The sequence below is a fragment of the Bidens hawaiensis genome, unplaced genomic scaffold, assembly GCF_021521415.1.
Source record: "Bidens hawaiensis isolate Kalapana, Puna unplaced genomic scaffold, B.hawaiensis_p1.1 tig00030669_1, whole genome shotgun sequence".
NCBI lineage: Eukaryota > Viridiplantae > Streptophyta > Magnoliopsida > Asterales > Asteraceae > Bidens > Bidens hawaiensis.
The window spans coordinates 202167-227020 of NW_027495122.1; the positions used below are offsets into that span (position 1 = coordinate 202167).

Sequence of the window (24854 nt, forward strand, 5' to 3'; positions counted from 1 at the left end):
CTGATTCAGTAGAGGAACGGGAGACCGTACGTTGTTTACGGGCGGTCCACGAGATAAGATTGGGTCCCAAATATATAGCGAACCCCCCGTGGACCGACACTCATCCGGACAGCCGGCCTAGTCGGCATCAGATAAAGCTCGAAGAGAGGTTGGTAAGTGAGCATCTGTGAAAGCATGGAGAGTAGAGCCCGAAACATGACGAATGAAGAGACCGTACCCAGATGTGCCCTTTAAGTAGCGCATAATTCGTTTTACTGCAGCCCAATGGTTTTCAGTTGGACCATGCATAAACTGACAAACCTTATTAACAGCAAAAGTGATGTCGGGGCGCAAAAGAGTGACACACTGCAAAGCGCCAACAGTTTGGCGGTACTTGACTGCATCAAGAAGCAATGGGCGGTCATTGAGGGTCAAGACCTGGGAAGCACTCATCGGAGAAGAAACAGATTTACACTTCGAAAGGCCTGATCATTGAAGAAGATCCAAAATGTATTTTCTTTGAGCTATGAGAATATTGTTACCGTGTGGAACAATTTCAATGCCCAAAAAGTAGTTTAATGCACCGAGATCTTTGATGGCAAAACTAGAACCAAGCCGATGAATTATGTTGTTAATAGCCTGATCGTTGTTGCCCGTGATGATGATATCATCAACATAAACAAGAACATAAACAAGTGCGCCACCGTTCTTCAAAATAAAAAGAGATGGATCAGTTTTAGACCCATGAAAACCGAGTTGGTGAAGAGTAGTAGACAAGCGATGAAACCAAGCTCTTGGTGCTTGTTTGAGGCCATACAATGACTTGTGAAGAAGACACACATGATTAGGACGTGTGGGATCAGTAAAGCCAGGTGGCCGCCGAATGTAAACTGTTTCAGTTAAATCACCATGTAGGAATGCATTTTGTACATCTAATTGTCGAAGGGACCATTTTTTTTTATAGCAAGAGAAAACACTACACGAATGGTTGTTGACTTTATAACTGGGCTGAATGTCTCATGAAAATCAACACCAGGTTGTTACCTAAAACCTTTGGCAACAATTCGGGATTTATAACGAGTTACCTTGCCAGCAGCATCCTTCTTTAACTTGTATACCCATTTGCAATCAATAAGATTAGTGTTTTTGACGTAGGGTACGAGTGACCATGTTCTATTCTTAACAAGAGCATCCATCTCGTCATTCATGGCTTGTCGCCACTCGGGAGATTTGTTAGCGATGGTAAACGATGTAGGCTCAACTGAGGTGTGATAGGATGAGGGATTATATGGTGTGGTCCGTTTGGGATTAGGCCGAAGATTGGCGGGTCGAGAGCGGGTAGGTGGTGGTGGGGTTGGTGATGGGCTTGGTGTAGTTGGAGACGGTGGGGTTATTGAAGCAGCATAAGTAGGATCACATTGAGGTTCAGTTGAGGCAGGTTCGGAGACAGGTTTGGTTGAGGCAGGTTCAGAGGGAGGTTTAGTTGAGGCAGGTTCGGAGAGAGGTGAAGTGTTAGATACAGATTCTGTGGTGGGAAAACTAGTAGGGAAAGAGGAGATATACGGATCAGTAGGAGGTTTAGGAGGTGATGGTGAAGTGGACAGTTGAAATGGTAAAATCTCCTAATTGAAACGAACATGTCTAGCGATATAAACACGCTCAGTGGCCAAATCCAAACACCGATAACCATAGTGAAATGGACTATATCCAAGGAAGACACACGAAGTGGATCGAAAATCCATCTTGTGTCGATTATAAGGACGAAGGTATGGAAAACATTGGCATCCAAAGACACGGAGAAACGAGTAATCCGGGCGTCGTTTAAAAACATTTTCAATGGGTGATTTGTTGGAAGAGACCCGAGATGGAAGACGGTTAATAAGATTGTTTCAAAGGCAAAGTTCCAAAAACGTTGTGGGAGGTTAGAATGAGCAAGAAGGGTAAGTCCCTTTTCCACAACGTGACGGTGTCGACGCTCTACCACACCATTTTGTTCACTAGTGTGTGGACAGGAACGTCGGTGTATTATCCCGAGGGAGGAAAAAAAACGAGTTCAAGTTGCGAAACTCCCCACCCCAATCAGTTTGAACAGTTTTTAATTTAGTGTTGAATTAACGTTCCACCATAGTAACAAATGTTTTGAATGTAGAGAAAACATCTGATTTTAGGGCTAAGGGGTAAATCCACATATAGCGTGAATGATGGTCAACACATAACATAAAAAACCGTTGACCATCAAAGGAGAGCGTTGGTGCAGGCCCCATACATCACAATATATCAAATCCAAAATTTTATGGCTACGAAAATTAGATTCATATAAAGACAGTTTAGAAGATTTTCCCAACTGACATGACGTACATAATGATGGAGATAGTTTTGTAGAAACAGGTAAAGGAAAATTAGAAACAACTGAATGAAAAACTCGTTCATGAGGATGCCCGAGACGTTGATGCCAGATAGTGGAAGATGCTCGAGTGGCTGTGAAGGAAATCTTTTGGATGGACTTGAGTTGAGGGAGACGGATGGAGTAGAGACCATTTTTACTTAGGCCCATGAGTAGGGTAGTGCCTGTACGTTCGTCCTTCACAACAAAAAATAATGAGTGAAACTCAAAGAAAACGTTATTGTCAAAACAAAATTGTTGAAAGAACAAAAAATTCTTTTGAATTTCTTGTACGTGAAGTATGTTTGAAAGATTAAAGGTTTCATGTGGGGTATAAATTTTAGATGAACCAATGTGAAAAATGGGTAGAGGTTTACCATCGCCAACCTGGAGGGCATCATGACCATAGTATGCTTTGGAGTTGTCTAAACTTGATAAGTCCGGTGCAACATGGCTGGTTGACCTGTAACAGGAAGCCAGGTAGCACCAGATGATGAACCAGTTTCTGAAAAACTTTTAAGATTGTCGTGAGGGACTATTAGAGTGGCAGAATTGGACTGATTTGGGCATTCAGATGAGAGATGTCCAATACCACATCGGTTGCAATGTCCATATACTGTATTTTGGGTTGATGCCCATGCAAACTGAGTTCGATTTCCCCACTGTTACCACGGCCCTGTTGAAGTTGCCACGAGAGTTTCCTCGTGAGTTTCCACGCCTATTCCCTTGATTGTTGTTACGAGCAGTATGGAACGCCTGAGGTTGAGGGCTGGTATTGGTGTTGGAACCAATAGGGTTTAATTGCAGCCCTAGTTGTGAGGCTAACTGTTGCAGAGCTGACACCTGGGACTGGTGCAGTCCACTCGAAACACCTGTAGAAGTCGTAAAGGCCTGAGGAACCATAGTTGGTGCTGGACTGTTTTTGTGAAACAAGAAATCATGGTCATTAAGAAGCCCGTGTAATTCATTGAAAACAATTGGTGGAAAGCGAGCAAGAAGAGTGGATTTCAGGCCATTATACTCTTCCCCGAAGGCCTAAGATAACAAGCATGACAAGATCTTTATCTTTAAATGGTTCTCCATTATTGGCCAGGGTAACAGCATACTCTTGGGCTCGATTAAGGTAAGCGATTGGAGTCTCATCTCCTTTTATCTCAATCCTCAACAATTGTGTTTTCAACGTGTATTCTCTAGAGAAGTTGTTGGGTGCATATGCCTCTTCAAGTGCAAGCCATAAGTCTCTGGAGGTTGTCCCTTGAACATGTTGAAACAAAGCTTCAGAGATAGTTGATGTGATAACCATCCTGACATGTGCATCGTTTGCAACCCATATATGGTAGTTAGGGTTGTCAACAGATGAAGATTTCTCACCTTGGATTGTCTGTGGTGGACACGGGATCGTTCCATCCACATATCCAAAGAGGTTATTTGTTGTTAGGAATGGTTGGATCATTGTCTTCCAATACCCATAGTTTGTGAGGGATAAAGTGAACAGGAATTTATGAGAGTTGTGGGCATGTTTATCTGCAGTAGAGATAGTAGCAAGCAGTGCCATTTTTATTGTTAACAGATCAAGATGATCTGGGAAAAAATGGAGGAAACTGGATAGGAATTCCAGTGGTTGCAGTGGCAGCCCCAAAGGTTGGGGTTGGAAGGCTGACTGATCGGTTTCTGGCTGTGATACCAAGATAAACCGAAGGGTTTTTGTTATTATGATTGATGATTAAAGAGATACAAGATAGCCCATTATATAGGGAACACGGTTACATATTACTACCATCTAAAGATATAAAATACAATAAACGTTCTAACATCAAGGAAGTTGCAAAGATGATTTTGAATTGGTCAAGTGTGTTAAAGATTTCATAAAAGCTTTGAATTGACCATTAGACTCAATCAATTGAGTTGAAACAGAGATTTTTGAGTTGTAACCTGAAATATCAATTCAATATAATAAGTAACATTCAAAATTGTTCAAAATGGTGTTAAAGAGTGTTTAAACACCAAAATTCCCATAACAACACATTCCCTCGCGATACGCGTGGGATAGGGCCTTCTCCCTTGCGTAGCACAGGGGAGATGAGAGCAAATTCACCAGCGAGGCCAACCTTATAGCACGTAGCACGGGGAAGACTACGCCGCACGGCGCAACGTGCCTGGTGTTTCTTTTAAACCTTTGACAATAATTGTCTATGAAGTTGTTAAATGTAGTAAAGGCTTGAAATTTATGAGATTCAAATTGCTTAACGAGTACACAGCATTTCCAACATTTTAACACACATAAATACTCAATAAATACTACACTTTATTAGTGATTGAAAATCCGAAATACAAAACGAGTCGGGTAAAAGGATTCAAATATAAATAAAAAATGACGAATGTCACACCAACCATCTCAACTCCTATACCTGACTAACCTACCCATCCCTCACCTCCACCAAATAAACAAAACACATATACACCTCCAATCGAACCACCACCCAACCCTCCATCACACTCTGTGGCTTCCACCTCCTCTCATCCCATGCAAACTCGGTCTTGATCCAGTATCGTCAAACTTCGTATTCCTCTATCCTTAACACAAAACCAACCCCTTCACATTCTCCACTACCCAAATCTCATCTCACAACCCTCAACAAACCAAATTGGAAAATTGTCATATCTAACGAGTATAACGCTTTATTGGAAAATAACACATGGGAACTAATACCGAGACCTACGAATGCGCCTATTATTTGTTGCATGTGGTAATATAAGTATAATTTCAAAGTCGATGGCTCTTTAGAACGATACAAGGCTAGACTAGTTTTTCACGATAAAAGTCAAACAACAGGAATCGATTGCGATGACACGTTTAGTTCCATGGTAAAACCTAGTACAATCAGACACTACTTAGTCTAGTAGTGTTAAGACCTTGGCCAATTCATCTGATGAAAATTAAAAATTCATTCTTCATGACTATTTGCATGAAACAATTTATACTCCAACCGTCGGGGTTGGTCTCGTCAACGCGACCCATATATGTTTGCAAGCTTAATCGCTCAGTTTATGAGGGCTTGGTACCATCGGTTCGCAAAATATATTACGAAGTGTGGTTTTAAGAGTAGCATTTGCGACACCTCCTTATTTGTTTATAAAACAGGGTGATCAAATGGCCTACCTCTTACTTTACGTGGATGACATCATCCTGACTGCCTCAAGTGATACATTACTTCGACAAATTATTCGGTCACTTTCAACAAAATTTAAAATGGCCGATCTCGATCTAATACATCAATGTTCAAAAACAAAGAGGTGGTTTGTTTTTATCTCAGTCGACTTATGCATCCGACATAGCTTCATTTGCAGATATGTCTGATTGTAAGATGGTTAGTACCCCGATCAAAGCAGGGTCTAAACTCAGTGCTTTCGTCGGTCCAATCATTTCGGATGGATCTTTATATAGAAGCCTTTGTTAGGATCTTGAACGTACACAAACACGAATAATGTTGCAAGAGAAGAATAAACGAAGATGAACACATGAGATTTATGTGGTTCAATCTAAACTGACATACGTCCATGGGCGGCAACTAGGGTATTTTATTATTGCTATTACCTCACTCGTGAGGAATTACAAGTACAACAATTACATTATATAGAAACTAATTAGGGTTTCTACTTAGGGAACAAGGTAACATAAAAGAGCCCTAATAAAGAGATATAGGGCCAACCCAAAGCCTCACATGTCTTTCGTCTTTATATAACCCATTAAATCTGTTTTTAACTAAACCACCCAACCCGATCCCTAGCCTCCACAAACCCAAAATCTCCCACTTTGAGGCTTGATAAACTTCAAACTGCCATCCGCTATAAATACTTGTACCTATAGAAATCTCCTCAACTCACCTGGTTGCAGCGGCTTTCTCACCAGTTAACCTGAAGGCCCATTGAAGCTCCCTCGGGATCCAACATGTCAGTCATGGCTACAACTACCACTGACTTGTCCGATGTCCCTACCAACTCCCATTTACACGAACTGGCCGATCCTGAATACCTCCATATGTCGCATGTAACCTTTTGGAGAGACTTTAACAGATGGAATACTGGTTCTTTTAACCCACTGTCTTCTGGTAGATGTAATTAAAGCTTTGACTAACTGACTGTTAGTGCTCCCACTGTCACGAACACCTCTAAATGATTTTCCTGAACCCTCCATACATGTTCAAACTGAATCTGACATGTGGCTCTGGGTTTATCTCCTACAAAACAGACCTTTTTCTGCCCACTAGACTCTGGGAACCGGATTTTGACTTTCTTCTGAACTAGGGCGGTCACTCCCTTTTAAAGTAAACTGACCATGTACAGCGAACCTTTCTTTCTTCCTCAAGCCATGACAAGATTACCTTTAACTACCTTCCACACTAGCCCATTCCCGAACTTAACTTCATGCCCTTGATAATCCAATTATCCAACAGAAATCAACAACAACCCTAACATCCCTCAAAGTCCATGAACCATATGAAGTCTTCAAATCAATTTCACCTATGTCCATAACATTAAGAACTTCATCATACGCAAGTCTTACCCTTCCAAAATCACCTTAGATTCTTCATCGTTTCACTGCACTGAGCGGCATAAAACAATGCACCAGAATCCATAACCTAGGAATCAACGTTACCCTTAACACTACAAACCAAAGCCTCATCACTAGTGGCCCCGTCATCTATGTCATCTTCTATAACGTTCACTTCTTTTTTTACCATTCGAACATTGATCCCTAAAGTGTCTCGTCTCTTTACAACTCCATCATTCTATATCTTTACAAGACTTAGACTGACTCCTTTTTCTGCTCCCACTGCCTCGTTGTTTTCCCCTACCTCTACCTTTTAAGACTAATATATTGCTTGATGATTCACCTGAACTTCTGCATCTTGAATCTTCCCCAAGAATCAAGTCCCGAATCCCATCAAAAGTAATTTTTGTAGACGAGCTACAAACCGCAGTCACTGTTTGAGACCAACTGTCGGGCAAAGAGGATAATAACAATAGGCCTTGAATTTCATCATCAAACTTAATGTCGACTGATACTAGGCGGGACAAGATCGAATTAAGATTATTATTATGCATTGCAATACACGCACCCTCTTTCATTCTTGTTGTCTCTAGCTTTTATATTAGATAGACCTTATTCACTGCCGAGGGCTTCTCATACATGTTGGATAGTGCTTCCATCATACCATGCGTTGTGGTTTCCTTCATGATGTTAAACACCACATCTTCCGACCACGACAGAGTAATACAAGCCCAAGCCTTCTTATCTAACTTCTTTCAATCTGCTTCTGACATCTTTTATGGTTTTTCATCTTCTAGCACTACATCCAAGTCTTTCTGACAAAGTAATGCTTCAATCTGCATATTCCACCAATCAAACTTTTCTCAATCAAACTCCTGTATCATAACCTTTCCATCTTCTGCCATGACAATGACCAAACGAAACAGGATAAATACAAAGTCATACAAAATAATGGCAAGTGCCTGAACTTAACGACTGTTCTATTGAACTTTGTTAAATAATCAATCTATTCAATGCGCAGCGGCATAACGAACTTTGATTATCAAAAAACTGAAACAGTATAACCAGTCAACACAGTTGGCATCGGTTCTCAGTCTCTTTTGATTCAGCAAACCGTTCTCTGCAAATTAGGATTTTGATTCAACCATTCTTGGCTCATTCTTTGTTGTAGAAAACTGTTACGGACAAACTAAACAAATCCCACTAGTCAAACCACCCGGCTAAACTGCCCGATAGATACGCCAACCAATCAATACTCGAATCAATATTCGACCAATGGCTAACTCCGCTTATCACACAAAAAAAAACAAAAAACCTGTGAACCAACCCAAAATAAACCGAACACAAAACTTGGTTTAACAGCAAGCAAACTAATCAAAAACAAAACCTTGGTCGGCTTAATCACTTAAGAGTTGGCAGCGGCCTTTTATTCGGACTTCGGGTTTGATAAAATCTATTCATTAATGGCGGCTGTATTTTTGACTCTTGATTGAATGATATTAAATTATAATATCTTGGTAGTGGCAGTAACTTTTACTCAAAACCACAAATCAAAAATAAATAACAAATATTGCAAATTGCAATATATATTTCGTTCCTTTTGTTTTGATGTAAACGGGTTACCTGACGCTTCTGATGATCAAAAGACTGGGTTGATGGCCGGCTACCAAAACAAAACCCTAATTCGATCCCACTCTCCTCTCGCGATCATGTTCTCTGATGTGTAACGAACCTAAGCTCTTGATACCACTTGTTAGGATCTTGGACACACACAAACACGAATAATATTGCAAGTTAAAAATAAAAGAAGATGAACACGCGAGATTTACGTAGTTCGGTCTAAACTGACCTATGTCCACGAGCTGCAACAAGGGTATTTTATTATTTCTACTACCTCAATCGTGAGGAATAACAAGTACAACGATTACATTATATAGAGACTAGTTAGGGTTTCTAGCTTAGGGATCAAGATAACGTAAACGGACCCTAATAAAGATATATATGGCAAACCAAAACCTCCAATGTCTTCCATCTTTATAAATCCCATTTAATCCATCTTCAAGTAAACTAGACCAACCCGAGCCCTAGCCTCCATAAACCTAACAGCCTTTCCGTGCTCCAGAATATCTCACTATTACTCGACCAAATATTTCTTATGCGGTTCAACAAATTTGTCTTTTCATGCATCCCCAAGGGAATATTAAACGAATCCTTCGTTATTTCAAATTCATTGGATTTGCTTCTTACATTTATAAATATTAGGATTAGATCTAGTACAAATAAAATTAACGTACTAAACATACAAATAACTAGAGTAATTACCGTTTTAAACTAGAGTAATTGTGTAACAAAAAATAAAATAGTGAGTAATAATCATTACTATAATGTTAACATAATTACTCTAGTTATTTGTACACTTCTCACGATAAAATTAATTTATATCTGATTCAAATCCTATAAATATTTACCGGTGTGTCTTTTCGTTTAAAGAAAAAGAAAACATCTTGCACACATAAAATCCCGATGCAAAGCGCGGACAACCTACTAGTTTCATTTATATATATTTTATTCGTGACTATTTAATTATTATTTGCATGCCTCAGGAATATGGACTTCGTAACTCCAATTATTACTCCCATTGTTGAATCTTTGATGGTACCTGTTAAGAAGCACATGGGCTTCTTCTTCTCCTCCACAAAATATGTTACAAACCTGAGTGAAAGGTTGCAAAACTTAAATGAAACAAAACATGAGATTGAAAAGAAAAAGAATGATGCTTCAAGAAATGATTGCCTTATACCAGATCGTGTACCTCGATGGTTGGAAGATGTGGAAAAAGTCATAGAAGAAGCGGGAACTGTTATGACAGGTGGAAATGGATGCTTAAATCTCAAGCTTAGATACAAAGCAGGAAAAAGATCATTTAGTATTGTGGAGAAGATAGATAAACTTCTTAAGAAACAAAGGGATATCAAAATCATGTGGACTGATAAACAAAGACCTCTTGGTATGGTAATTAGTCCTTCGGGGCAATCCACCTCTAAAACTGTTTATGAACACGATATAACCCAAAACATCTTCCCGTCCAGAAGATTGTTATTCAATGATGTATTGGAATTACTTGAAGCGGATAATGAGGCCCAAATGGTTGGTCTATGGGGGATGGGAGGTGTCGGCAAGACCACAATGTTGGAAGATATAGAGAAGGTTGTGAAGAAGAGGGGAATGTTTAAATGGGTTGTGTGGAAGGATATTGGGACAAAATATGATACAATTGATACTCAAAAAGATATTGCAAAACAAATGGATTTAACTCTAACGGAAGAAAATTTAGAGGCAAGGGCTGTTCGTCTTGGGGAAGAATTTGAGGGGATGTCAAAAAATGGCGAAAAGATTTTGGTGATACTAGATGATGTTTGGGAGGAGATCAAACTCAAAGACATTGGACTCAAAAGTCATTTTCCAAAAGGTTTCAAGTTGCTATACACATCACGAAATGAAAAGGTTTGCACTAAGATGAATGTTGAAACTAAAGCAAAAGTTTTCAAAATGGTTGGTATAGAAGAAGTGGAAGCAAACTCTTTTTTCTGGAAAACTGTAGGCCTTTCGGATGCAGATGGTGAGCTTCGCAAGATAGGAGAAGATATTTTAAAGAAGTGTGGTGGGTTGCCTATCGCCATAAAAACCATTGCAAATGCTCTTAAAAATGAAGAAAATGATGCATGGGAAGTTGCGCGGTGGAATTTACAACGCCATAACCTTAAAGATATTGATGGTGTTGCGAAGAAAGTTTTCCATATAAGCTACGAGTATCTTAAAGAGGATGAAGATAAAGCAACTTTTGTTCTTTGTGGCTTATTTCAAGATGACTTTGATATTTCTATTGAAGAAATAGTGAGGTATGAATGGGGGTTGAAGTTATTAATGAGAGTCGACAGTTTAGACGAAGCAAGAAAACGGATCAACACGTCTGTTCGTAACCTCATACGTGCAAATTTGTTGACCGAAAGTTATACCATAGGATGTGTGAAAATGCATGATCTTGCTCGTGCTTTTGTTTTGGGTAATATTTCGAAATTCAAGCAAGCTTCCATTGTTAACCATGATGACAAGTCCAAGTGGCCTACACAAGATGCACAGGTGTCTTGTGAAAGAATCTTACTAACATGCAAAAATTTGTCTGAGTTTCCTGAAAATTTTTACCACCCAAACGTTTCACTTTTGAAAATAATGGATGGGGATAGGCTACTCAAGATACCTGAAGATTTTCATAAGCAAATGGAAAAGCTTAAAGTCATAGCATATGACAAAATGCAGAATCCATTGTTTCTAGCTTCACTTCAGTGTTGTGGAAGCCTTCGAACATTATTCCTTGATTCATGCTTACTGGTGGATAATGATCTCTCTTTTCTTGGAAACCTTGTTAACTTGGAAGTACTCAGCCTTGCTCACTGTAACATCCGAAAACTAGTGTCTACAATAGGGAAGCTAAAAAGGTTGAAATTACTTGATTTGACCGGATGTGTTAACCTTTGTATTGATGATGGTGTTTTAGAAAACTTAAAAAGACTTGAAGAGCTTTATATGAGAGCTTCAAAAGAGAAACCTATTAAGTTCACTGAGGCCAACTGTGACGAGTTAAAGGTGCTTTCCGAGAAACTTATTGCATTAGAGTTTGAATTCTTTGAGAATATTCTTCAGCCGAAAAATCTGTCATTTAAGAAACTCCAAAGATTTAGAGTATCAATGGGTTGTTCACTGAATGTGGAAACTAAATCTGCTGAGGACAAATATTCCTTCAAGAATACGTTAGATCTTACGACTAGCAAAAGCGATATCTTAAATTGCAAAATTAATGAGCTGTTTTGTAAAACAGAGAAGCTTCATTTAAGTGTGAAAGACATAATATATGTTGAAGATATAATGTCTCCGTCTCAAAATTCCACATTTTCCCGGTTAAAAGTCCTCCATGTTTCCAATTGTCTAAACTTAACACACCTCTTCACAATTCCTATGGCAAATGGTTTGAAGCTACTTGAGAGCCTTACGGTTTTCTCATGTCCTGCTTTGAAATCACTTGTAAGTTTGTCTGATAGTGTGAAAGTAATGGAGTTACCAAAATTGGTGGAGTTGAAGCTTTATGACCTTCCTAATTTTACAAGCATCGTTCATGAGTATGATATTTCTACTACACAACCATTATTCAACAAAGAGGTAAACACATTAATATTCTATATCATAAATTATATTTTCAATTTGTTCTATCGATTTAAAAAGTGTTAAAAACTGACTCTGTTGTTTACGTACACAACAAAATATGTTTGATTTTGTTATAACTTGTAGTGTTCGGCTATATTGAGATCTTAACTGATCCAACAAGTTTAAACTTTATCTTGGTGCAGGTTATGTTTCCAAAGTTGTCGAAATTGACAGTTGATCGACTGAAGAAGTTGAAGAAGATATGGGGTGATGATCTTACTAGTGGCGAGGAAGATAATGTTTCCATGTTAAGAGAGATTGAAGTGGTTGATTGTGATTGTCTTGTGAACCTTTTTCCAAGGAATCCAATGAGATTACTGAGTCATTTAGAAGAGATCAAAGTTGAAGGATGTTGTAGCGTTAAAGTATTATTTAACATAGACTTGAGTAAAACTGAGGAACATAGAAACACCAGCAGCTTAAGAAGGATACACTGTGAGAACCTAGACGAGCTGACAGAGGTGTGGATGATAAATGAAGAAAATAACTCCAGGGACCTTGTTCGTTCCTTTAAATCCATTAAAACTATAATTATCAAAAGGTGTAAGAAGTTTAGAAATGTATTCGCACCTCCGACAGTCAACTTTGATACTGGATCACTTATGGAGATTCGTATTTCGTTTGATAACAGAGATGAAAAGGTATGTATGTATGTATATTTTCGTTTCAATGTTGAAATATATATTTAGTTATATGCAAAGTCTTATTAAATATTGGTAACAGTATGAAAGGAAAAAATAGATATAAGAAAGAAATATGAAATAAGTACTCTGTTTGTTAGACATTTAAACTTATGAACTTAGTTAATTTTGGATTTATTAGAAAAACTGAGAAAGAAATACTTATTTATTTAATTATTGCTAATTTCATTAGTTGTTGTTGGTCGATCTCGTTAAAGTTTCGTTAGTTAAATACAGAACAGATAAACTCCGTTAGAAAGTTCTATTAGTGTAGTTAGAGTGAAAAGTGTAATTAGTTAATAGGTTGTACAAATGTTCTAATTAGACAGAAAGTTCATAATACAATTTCGTTATTGATTAATTGTTGTTATTTACGATCCTGAGGCCTTCAGTTGGGATATGCAGATTGCAGATATAGCAAAAGATGATGATAATATGTCTATAGTTGAGATGGAATACCCATCCTATCAGTATCACCTCACACACACTTTTCATGACCTTCGTAAGATTCAATTTGAAGGATTCAAAGAAGTAGAGGTGATGTTTAGAATGGAATGCCCAAGTACTAACAGAGAACTGGTAACAACTCAACAACAACGACAACAGCCATTGCCATTACTTCCATATCTTCAAGAATTACGATTATGCGACATGGAGTCGTTAAGTCATGTGTGGAAGTGCAACAGCTGGAATGAACTCTTTATACTTCACAAACACCAAGCACAATCCTCATTCCAAAACCTCACAAGTATCTTCTTGTACAACTGCAACAACATTAAGTACTTGTTCTCACCTCTCATGTCCGAACTTCTATCCAGCCTAAAGGAAGTCATGATACATAACTGTCAAGGTATGGAAGAAATTGTTTTGAGCAAAGTTGATGATGAAGAAGAAGCGGTAGTGACTGCATCTACCTACACTTTGTTCCCATGTCTTGATTATATATATCTCAGTGGCCTAGATAATCTGAAACATATTGGTGGTGTTCTTACCAAGAGGAAAACCGATGTCATTCATGATCAATATAAGGTATGTTTTCTACCTGTTTTTTGTTACTGTCGAAAACTCGTTATATTCTGTTACTATCGCCAACTTCACCAGATGGGGTCTGTTGGATCAGGTCCCTCACTCAACACACACAACACAAACTTACGTATATATGTAAAAGTGAATTGCAAGAAAGATAATATGCAGACTTCTGTTTATTCGATGAAAAGGGTACTTAACAATATTGCTGCTACATGCTATTTAAAAGAAAACAAAATAAACACATGCATAAAAAAATAAACCACGTTCCCTTGAATTTAGAACAACTTTAACTTCCACTTTCCCAGCCTTTTCTCCTACAAACTTGGTCAATTCTAGACCTTTTCTGCTCCATACCCTTCGACACACTCCATGGGTTGACCCGTGACCCGACTTGACCCGTACAAGACCCGTAACATCAAGATTAATTCCAACAGGGTCACTAGAATTTGTTGTCACCTAACTTGCGTTCGTTCTTTCTGTTGTCTGTCGCTAACTTGAGTGTCGTCTGGTACACATGTCGCCAATCATTGGCTGATCGACCTTGTAATCACCGTTGTCACATGAAGATGAAGTGTTGCCGGATGAATCGACAATGTTGTCGGACAAACACTAACCTCTATAAGAAATGGTGGTATAGACTCAAAATTGGTTTTGATATATTTCTTGTGATTGTCGGAAGTCAAGAACAATATTTAAGTACATAGAGCAAAACTCCAAACAAGGTAATAACTTAAAATAAGGAATAGACAGAGGCTGAAATAATGGGCAGAATATTGACCAAAATATAGATCAAATCCTATATTCCCGCTCAAGTGGAGCATGCAAATCTTTGATGCCCAGCTTGATAAGTAGACAGTAGTGACCGAAGTTGTTATGCCCCTAATCCCTTCGTAAACAGATCTGCAATTTGCATTTTGATGTCGACATACATGGGTATGATTTCTTGAGATTCTACCCTTTCTCGAACAAAGTAGCAATCCATTTCGACGTGTTTGCTACGCTCATAAAAAACAGGATTGTTGGCGATATGACGAGCTGCTTGGTTGTCACAAAACAACGGTGTAGGGGCTGTGAGGTCTATTTCTAATTCTTTGAGAAGCCATCGCATCCATACGACTTCGCTAACGGTAGAGGCCATGGCTCTATATTCTTCCTTGGCTGAAGAACGAGGGACGACAGATTGTTTCTTTGTTCTCCATGAAATAGGAGCACCTCCTAATAACAAAAGATACCCAGTTCTTGACCACCTAGTACGTGTAGGGGCAACCAAGCCAATCTGAGTCTCTATATGCGATTAAAGTTGGTCCTCCTCCTCGTGGGAGAAGAATACCTTGACCAGGAGTGTCCTTCAGGTACCGCAAGACACGTGTTGCTGCTTCCATGTGGTTTTGGCGAGGGTCGGCTACAAACTGACTGAGGACATTATAGTGTATGCAATATCAGGTCTTGTGGCTTGTAAGTACACAAGGCGTCCGACTAACCGTCGGTATTGGTTGGCATCAACTTGAGGTTCGTCTTCTCCTTTACTCAATTTGAGGTTTTGCTCGATAGGAAAGGAGCTCGGTCGACATCCTTCCATACCACTATCTTTTTATATGTCCAAAGTATATTTTCTTTGACTTAGAACAAGGCTATCAGACGTTCGTGCCACCTCAATTCCAAGAAAATATTTCAAAGGACCAAGGTCTTTAATGCTAAATTCATTGTCTAGTTGCTTCTTGGTTTGTTGTATCTTTACCGAATCATTACCCACAATTATTACATCGTCAACATAAATTAGGGCAGCTATGAAACTGTCCCCTTTCTTGAGTATGAAGAGAGAGTAATCTGCTTTTGATTGGCGGAAATCAAGACGAAGAAGAACGTTTGTGAATTTTTGGTACCAATTGCGGGAAGCTTGTTTCAAACCGTAGAGGGATTTGTGAAGACGGCACACCCTTGTTTCATTTTCTCTATAGAAGCCTTGGGGTATTTTCATGTAAACTTCTTCGTCTAAATCTCCATGTAAGAACGCATTATTCACATCGAGTTGATGAATGACCCAACCTCTCTTCACGGCGACTGCTTAAAGAGTTCTAACGGTGACCAACTTTGCGACCGGAGCAAACGTGTCGTGAAAATCTATTCCCTTAAAACCCTTGGCAACGAGAAGAGCCTTGTACCTTTCAACTTCTCCATTTGGTTTCTATTTTATTTTGTAGACCCATTTAGAATCTATGGGCCGTTTTCCTTTTGGCAAGCTTTGTAAGGTCCATGTACCATTCTCTTCAAGGGCCCGAATTTCTTTTATCATAGTTTCTTTCCATTTCTCATCATGTACAGCTTCCTTAAAATATTTCGGCTCATTATTGGAACTAATGGCCGCTAAAAAGGACTTGTGAGTATTAGAAATTTTATTATATGAGATAAAGTTAGCAATAGAGTGTATCGTTGAGGTTCCTTGATTTGGTGTCGGTTGTGTGTGGTCGGCGGAAGAGGGAAGCTTTACTATGAAGTCTTTGAAGTGTTTTGGTTGTGATCTGCATCTTTTACCTCTAGCTAGTTGCATCATTGATTATGGGTTGGTTTCCTAAGAATATCAAAGATATCATTACCTTGGTTGCTTTCTTTCAAAACATCATCATCATCATCATCGTACTCAGTATATTCCACTAATAGCAAAGTTATGGTAGGGTCTAAGGAGGGTAATATGTAGACAGCCATACCTCTACCCCGTAGGAATAGAGAGGCTGCTTCCGGTGAGACCCCCGACTCGATAGTAGTTTTGCATCAAGCCTTGGACATAAGGCACATAACACTCAACCATCGAGACACCGCCATTTGGTGCATGTACCCTTGTCTTTCGGCTATCAGCGCCACCACATGATGCCTGATTAACCTTCCGCCACTTTTAACGTTATTTTCACGAGATTAGTAAAATAACGTTAAAATTAGTGCAACTTCACTTTTGCCCACCTGAGGGTTCACGCATATATACATTATATGTGCGCACTGCAAGCAGGGCGAAGCTTTCTTTCAAAACAACAGTGGCAAATGGATAGTTGTATTCACAAAACTTCACATCTCTACTTATGACGATTTTCTCACTTTGGAGATCATACACCTTGTATCCTTTGGTTCCCGGTGGGTATCCTAGAAACCCCTGGCCTCCCCCTCATTTCAAACTTGTTCCCTTTTGTGTCATTATTTTTAAAATAAACAAGTGAACCGAATATTCTCATGTGATCATATTCTGGTATCTTGTTGAAAAGTAACTCATAAGGGGTTTTATTTTCAATCACTCCTGATGGTAACCGATTGATGATATATGCAGTGGTTAACACACATTCTCCCCAAAATCTCTTAGGAAGATTTGCCTCAAATCTCAATGCTCTTGTTGTTTCAAGGAGATGTCTATGTTTTCTTTCAACAACTCCATTTTTTTGGGGTGTGTGTGGGCAAGTTGTTTCAAGTAATATCCCATGCTTAGCGTAGAAGTCCATCATGATGTTTGATGTGAATTCCCCACCGTTATCACATCTAACTCTTTTTATGGGTTTTTTAAATTGAACTTCTACCATTTTGTAAAAATCAACTAAGCATTTACTAGCATCACTTTTGTGTTTTATTAGGAAAACCCACACACATCTACTGAAACCATCTACTATTGTAAGAAAATAATTTGCCCGTGACAAAGAGGGTATACGATAACAGCCCAATGTATTAATTGAAAGCAACTGGTGGTTTTAGTTGTGCTAGTGGGAAAGGGTGAGCTTGTATGTTTCGCTTTGGAACAGGAATCACGAATTTTATTTCTAAGTTTAGAAGAAACCTTTTTGAGAAAATTAACATTAGCTAGCTTATCGTTAGAAGCATGCCCTGACCTCTTACGCCATGCATGTCTCAACTTTGGTCATCATGGCTCTCCTTTTGCCTTCGACCATCCACATTTGGTACAGACCTTGTTTGCATTTACCCACTCCAATTAAGTTCCTTGAACTCAAACCTTGCATAACACAAAAATCGGGAAAAAAAAAGTAACTGCACATTGGAGGTCAGTTGCCAATCGATTAACAGACAAAAGGTTACAATAAAATTTTGGAACGTGTAGAACTCCTATTATCTTGATTCCTCCCGGTAAGGTATAATCGCCTCTTCCCTCAACAGGAATGTCCTCGCCATTTGGTATGATAACTGGAGCTTCACGTGGGTTTTTTTTTGTTTTCAAGAAGGTAGGTTCTATGGGTATGTGTTCGGTGGCTCCTGAATCCACCACCCATTCCCAGTCCTTGCTCATCTTCCCAGCCATGTTTGCAACAGAAGATGCGGAATCTGAAAAGAACTTCAAAAAAACTTGATATTGATTGTTGGTTAAACCCGGTATAGGGCTTGAATCGGTCTCAATAGCCATGGCAGCCATGGTTTTATTTTATTTTTTAGTTTTTTTTTTAGGGTTATGTTGTAACCTGCTCTGATACCATATAAGAAATGGTGGTATAGACTCAAAATTGGTTTTGATATATTTCTTGTGATTGTCGGAAGTCAAGAACAATATTTAAGTGCATAGAGTAAAACTCCAAACAAGGTAATAACTTAAAATACGGAATAGACAGAGGCTGAAATAATGGGCAGAATATAGACCAAAATATAGATCAAATCCTATAACCTCAACCAGACTTGTTACATCCAAATCGCTTGTTTGTCATCCATAAGACTAAATCTTTGTTTTTAACCAAATCGTAACATTTTAAAATTGACCTTTTATTCACTGCAGTTCTCTCAAGTGGGTGTCATTCCATCTTATGCAGCAACACAAATGCATAACGTTCAAGAGCTAACTATATATAGTTGTGGATCATTGGTGGGGGTGTTTGAAAGTAAAGAGATTAACAATATTAATATTAATGATTGTACTAGCAGTAACTTTGACCAAGGAAGCCTCCCATTGCCAAGACTGAACAATATTTATACCATGCGTCATGACCTAACCAACCTCAAGATACTCATCATTGGTCATTGTGACCTATTGGAATATGTTTTCACATTTTCCACACTTGAAAGCCTTAAGAACCTCAAACAGTTGAGCATTTATTATTGCAAGTCATTGAAAGTGATTGTGAGGCAAGAAAATGGAGAGGAATCATCTAAGATAGTCTTACCTCGTTTAGACAAAATTGTACTAGATGATTTGCCAAAGCTTGAAGGTTTCTTCCTGGGGAGGAATGTTGACTTCGAGTGGCCGTCATTAGATTATGTCATGATGTTGAATTGCCCCCAAATGATGGTCTTCACATATGGTGAGTCAACAGCTCCAAATCTCCAGTATATACACTCAAGGCTAGGCAAATATAATCTTGAATGTGGCCTCAACTTTCGTCAGGTGTGTTTTAATATTTTCTTTCCTTTTTTTTATTTGGGAGAAAAAAAATCTCCCGTTTAAATTAAAATTTCTTAAACACGTCATTTTGTGATTTTAAAGCTGTAAAAAGTCTTTTATGGATCTCATTAGAGGTAGCATTATGGATGGATTAGGTTAGGTGAAGGGGCGGAATGGATTTGGGTAAGGATGGATCATTAAAAATAAGGTTAGGATGGGTTGATTCCAAGATAGGTTAATTTTACAACATTGAAAACCACATTATTTTTTGTTTCGTTTTGGTTGGTTTTTCGGTTTCGTTTGGGTTTCGGTTTCGGTTTCAAATTTTTCAAGTATTTTGTTATTATATCGAATTCAGTTTTTTCGGTTTCGTTTTTGACTTTTTTCAGTTTTTTGTTTCGTTTTAGTCGGTTTTTTCAGTTCCGCTAGGTTTTCTGATGTTTTTCTTTTGTTTCTTTCTGGTTCGGTTCAACTTTTTTCAGCTTCTTTGTTTTGTTTTGGTAGGGTTTTCTTTTATTTCGTTTCGTTTTGGTTTTAGTTTTTTTGTTTCGTTTCGGTTTCAACTATTTTCTGTTTTGGTCGGTGTTTTCGATTTTCCTATCGTTTTTTTATTTTCGTTTGGTTTTTTGGGGTTCATTTTGACTATTTATAGTTTTTTTATATGGGTTAAAAAAGCCGAGGCCTCGGCAAACTTTATAACAAACAACAAAAAGGTACAAGCCAATGCATCTTAGCTAATCAGGAATGCCCCCAAACTAGCTATAAATAGTCAAAAGACTCGAAACTGTGCTAGCCCAACTACTATACAAGAATCGAAAGTCGGGCTCAGCACCATGACATCTCCTAAAATACAAACGATCTAAGTACACATAACAAAGACTGTACAACCTAGCACGGTGGCATCACATTGACATCTCCACCCGGTATCGAATCCCAATTCCTACATAGGGTATTAACCAGATCAAATCCAATTTTGTGATTTTCACCAGAATAGCCAAAAACCCCTATCAAATCTATAGACATCACCCAGTTAGTCTAGACTTCCCCTTTAGAAAATTGCCAAATAAAAAACTTAGAAAATGATACACTTGGGACTCCACTTCATAAGTAAACATATAAGATGGTTGTTTACAGTTAACCATGCACATAACCTCTTGTAATCTTTAACTACCTCCACCATAGTGTAGTGGCTTTACTAAAAGGCCAGGAAAGATCAGTGCTTAACTTGATAATGTAACAGCATTGGCGAAGCATTGTTAGGGCCAGGGGTGAATTTACCCGTTTCCGCCCGAAATTTGAGCTCACCCCCTTCATTTTTGATTTTTTTATACGCATTTTCATATGCCCCCTCCACGTTTTCGTTCAAGCTTCGCCGCTGTGTAACAGGACCACATAGGTTGACTTTATCAATGGTCTGCTGATAACAACAGCAACAAAACAAAAGACAGCTCTGAATCCATGCCAGTTGACTTTGAAGCAGCTTTGACTTTTTAAGATTAACCTGCAATCATTACAGTTTATGATTCTGTTGTTGACTTTTCTGAATCTGAGTTTGACTTAATTTAGATCTATTGACTTTCTGAGTTGACTAACATATGAATGGTTGACTTTATGCTTCTAAGACATAGCAAAATACCAAAAATACCCTTGATCACCAAACAACCAATATTCCTCAGTATTCACGCGTTAACTACACCAAGAGTTTTACTTTGCTTTTCCTGTATACCATCCATTTTTATCAGTATGTAAAGACCAAAATGCCCCTAAGTATGAAAAATCCAAAAAAACCATCACAAAACTCAGCTTTCTTGAACCGGAATAAGTTTGAACCTCTACCATATTGGTTTTAGTCCAATGTAAGCTGCACAGATAGTTGCTCACGACTTTTATATTACTTTTCATTCTGAATTCTTTATGAACTTCCACCTAAATAATGACTATTCAAGAATGATAAAAAAATAAAAGTAACTGTATTGTCAAGAAAGTCTTTGTCAAAATGCCAAAATTGTCCCGTTTTCTTCAGTTTTTTAAATTTTGGTTTCAGTTTTTTTGTTTTGATCGTTTTTTCGGTTTCGGTTTTTTGTTACGTAATGGTTGTTTTTCATGTTCGGTTTCAGTTTTTTCTTTCATTTTGGTTGGTTTCTGTTTGGTTTTGATTTTTCAGTTTTTTTTGTTTCGTTTTTGTTTTTCAGTTTAGAGTTTTCCGGGTTTTTTTTTCGTTTTTGGTTGTTTTTTGGGTTCCGTTTCGGTTCTTTTTCGATTTTTTTTTCTTTTTGTCGGTTTAGTTTCGACTTTTTCTGTTTTTCCGTTTTGTTTTGGCCATTTTTTATTTCGTTTCGGATAGTTAATTTTTTTTTTGTTTCTTTTTGGTCCTTATTTGGGTTCAATTTCGCCTTTTTTGGTTTTTTTTTTTCATTTTGGTCTTTTATTAGTTTAAGTTTGGTTTGGTTCCGATTGTTTTGATGTGCTGGTTTTGTTTCAATTTATTCGGTTTTTTGGATTTGTTTCAGTTTATTCCGCTTTTGCCGCAAAACGCGTACCAGCGTTGGGATCATGCGTTTCGAACGCACCACAGTTAAAATAAAATATGAATAATTTGGGTATTTTGAATTAGATATGATTGTTGGTTTTGTTTTGAAATAAAATAGGATGAACCTTGTTTCGGCCCATTTAGACTCATAAACAAAAGTCACTTATATTTTCCAAACCATCGAGACCTTCGTGAACCAAATTCACTCTTTAAAATTACTCGGTATTTTATTTCGTGACAAAAAGAATGTTGTTTTCTCTAACATATGTGTTGTCTTGGCCATTTCTTTCATCTCTATAGACTCCACCTCCAACTTCTGACAGTTCAAGCTTGGGCCCTGCTATTGCACAAGGGACAAATTGGTCCTTCCGTAATTTGGTTCAAATATCTTTGGTGTACGTCTCACTTAAAATGATCGTTCCATCCAGTGAGTTGCTTAATTTGCAAAATCTAGAAGAGGTTATTGTAGAACACTGTCGGTATGTTGAGGAGGTATTTGAAGTAACGTCGGAAGTGACAAATAACGAGTCACAAACTGTTGTGATATTTCCAAAGCTAAGAGAAGTGGAGTTAAAGCATCTAGATAAACTTAAGTATATATGGAAGAGCAATCGGTGGACAAGATTGGAGTTTCCACACTTAACAAGACTTATTATTTTTGTATGCGGAAGTTTGGAATATGTTTTTACAACTTCCATGGTTGGCAGTCTCATGCATCTCCAAGAACTAAATATAAGTTGTTGCAGTCATGTGGAGGTAATTATCGATAAAGAAGAAGAATGTGATGGGAAAGTGAGTGACATTGCATTACCGTATCTACGGTTCTTAAAACTTGAAGATCTTCCAAGGCTCAAGGGAGTGTACTTAGGGAAGGATAATTTTACATTGTCTTCACTGAATACCTTGGTAATTAAAGATTGCTCGGAAATAATTATTTTCACTGAGGGGAATGCAATTGCTCCTGAGCTAAAACTTGTAGAGACAAATTTCGGGTTTTTTCAATTAGGGGAAGACATCAACTCCTTCATAATGACAAAAAACCAAGAGGCAAGTAGATGTGATTTAATTCCTCTAAATGCTATTAATATAAATGTGTTTATATTTCATTTTTCATGTTTTCTATTTCTCTGCAGGGATGCGTATTTTGAGAAACAGTGCCTCTTCTGACGAGGATGAATAATGTAAATGATATGTATGTTCATGGTAACTTCTTTTTTCATGTAGGGAACATATTTGGAGAACTAGAGTCCCCTTACTCTTCGAGCAATGATGAATAATGTAAAGTAAATGTTTGAATTACTCTCTTTAGGTTCTTGTTTTCATTGCCTATAACTTTTTTTAGGCTCTAATTCATGTTTTGAAGTATACTATTTGGGGTGATGTGAATGTTTGCCTTGGTTACAAGTAGGTTTAGAGATAATTACAAAAAGCCATCATTTCTTATGCCTAGCCCATTTTACAGGTGAAACTCGATACATGTACTTCTGGTTCCTAGGTGTAAGGCCCCGTTACCGGTAGCCCTACTTTCTTGTTGGGTTTACTCATAAACACAGTTCTAAATATCAGAGTTAATTAAAACATTCGCTGAATATAAAAGCTTTCATAAAACATTTCATAACAAAACACCTCTTGTCTTAAAACAACATCTTGTCTTTCAAAATAAACAAAACATTAAACTTAAACGTCTTGAGTCTTCCGATGCCAGCCCCTTATTCAGTGCCACGTGTCTCCCCAAGCGAGCTGCCTCATCCTACTCACCTGCGTGCATACTAAAAGTCAGCTACGCTGAGTGAGTTCTAGTTAATCACATAATCATGCAATACCTTCTTACATTTCATACTTAACCTCTTAACTTTCTTACATACACACGTAAGTGCATATACTTTCATTCTTACCTTCATACTTCCTTTACATACATAATCATACGTTTTAATGAGCCTTTCGCCCTATAACCTCACAGATATTATAAGGGTCTGGTCCCTAACATCACAGATATTATAAGGGTCTGGTCCCTAACATCACAGATATTATTAGGGTCTGGTCCCTAACATCACAGATATTATTAGGGTCTGGTCCCTAACATCACAGATATTATTAGGGTCTGGTCTCTAACATCACAAATATTATTAGGGTCTGGTCCCTTTGTTTCGTGTAACAGTACCGTACCTGTTCATACATACTTTCCTTGACAATACGTGCAATCTCCGAAGAGCGTTCACGTACCATCATCATAACATACATACATTATGCATACATCATATATTCATACATACATCCTATCTTTCATCATACTTATCAATCATATCTTAACTACCACCCGACGGTACATGCAATATCCGAAGATCGTTCACGCACCGTCAAACAATCATCATACATAAATCATACAAGGCATACACTTACCACTTAAGATAAGTGTATTAACTATCACATCGAGTATGCACACAGCCCCGAAAACATAACAAGGAAGTGGGGCTAGAAACTCACCTCAATGCGGTTGCGTTCACCGTTTACGGTTATTCCCTTCTTGAGCTGTGCACGACTAACTGTATAATAATTATACGTTTCAGTAAACTATCACTACACATATCGCCTTTCTAGTTTAATCATTACCCTCAACGAACGGGGGTCCGGGGGCAGCGCCCCTGGCAGCGGGGTTCTAGGGGCGGCAGCCCCTAGCGGGGTCCAAGGGGCAGAGCCCCTGGCTGGGGTTAAGCTACCAGGTCAGCTTGGAAAATTTTTTTTTTCATTAACTGTCTTATCACATTTTCCATTAGCATTTTGAATCATTGAATAATATGCTACTTAAAAGTTCAAGGGTTTATTTGTAATTAAATCATTCTTTTCTAAGTCCAGGGACCATTCTGTCATTCTGTTAAACTTCTAATTCGTTACTTATCCTTAACGAACTGACTTACCATGACGAACTGGTTCTTGTAACGAATTGGAACCTTTAACGAACTGGACTCTTAACGAATCAGTTCATGTAGCGAACCAGTCCAAGTAGTGAATTAGACCTTCTAATTCGTTATCTACTTTAACGAACTGGTCATAACGAATCAAGGGTGATTCGTCACCCCTTTCCCTTA

At 38.2% G+C, this 24854-nt stretch overlaps 2 protein-coding genes across 2 annotated transcripts; both read left to right on the forward strand.

The window, feature by feature from the left end:
• The first annotated feature begins 9415 nt into the window (after positions 1–9415).
• Positions 9416–12862, forward strand: LOC143580823 (disease resistance protein At4g27190-like). The gene is made up of 2 exons (XM_077063756.1): positions 9416–12128; positions 12317–12862. Exons 1-2 carry the CDS (start codon positions 9522–9524, stop codon positions 12860–12862), a joined length of 3153 nt encoding a protein of 1050 aa, XP_076919871.1. The 5' UTR covers positions 9416–9521.
• A 5789-nt stretch (positions 12863–18651) lies between these two features.
• On the forward strand, positions 18652–22956 carry LOC143580829 (uncharacterized). The gene is made up of 2 exons (XM_077063762.1): positions 18652–19241; positions 22069–22956. The coding sequence occupies exons 1-2, from the start codon at positions 18678–18680 to the stop codon at positions 22933–22935; spliced, it is 1431 nt and encodes a 476-aa protein (XP_076919877.1). The 5' UTR covers positions 18652–18677; the 3' UTR covers positions 22936–22956.
• Positions 22957–24854: the final 1898 nt, after the last annotated feature.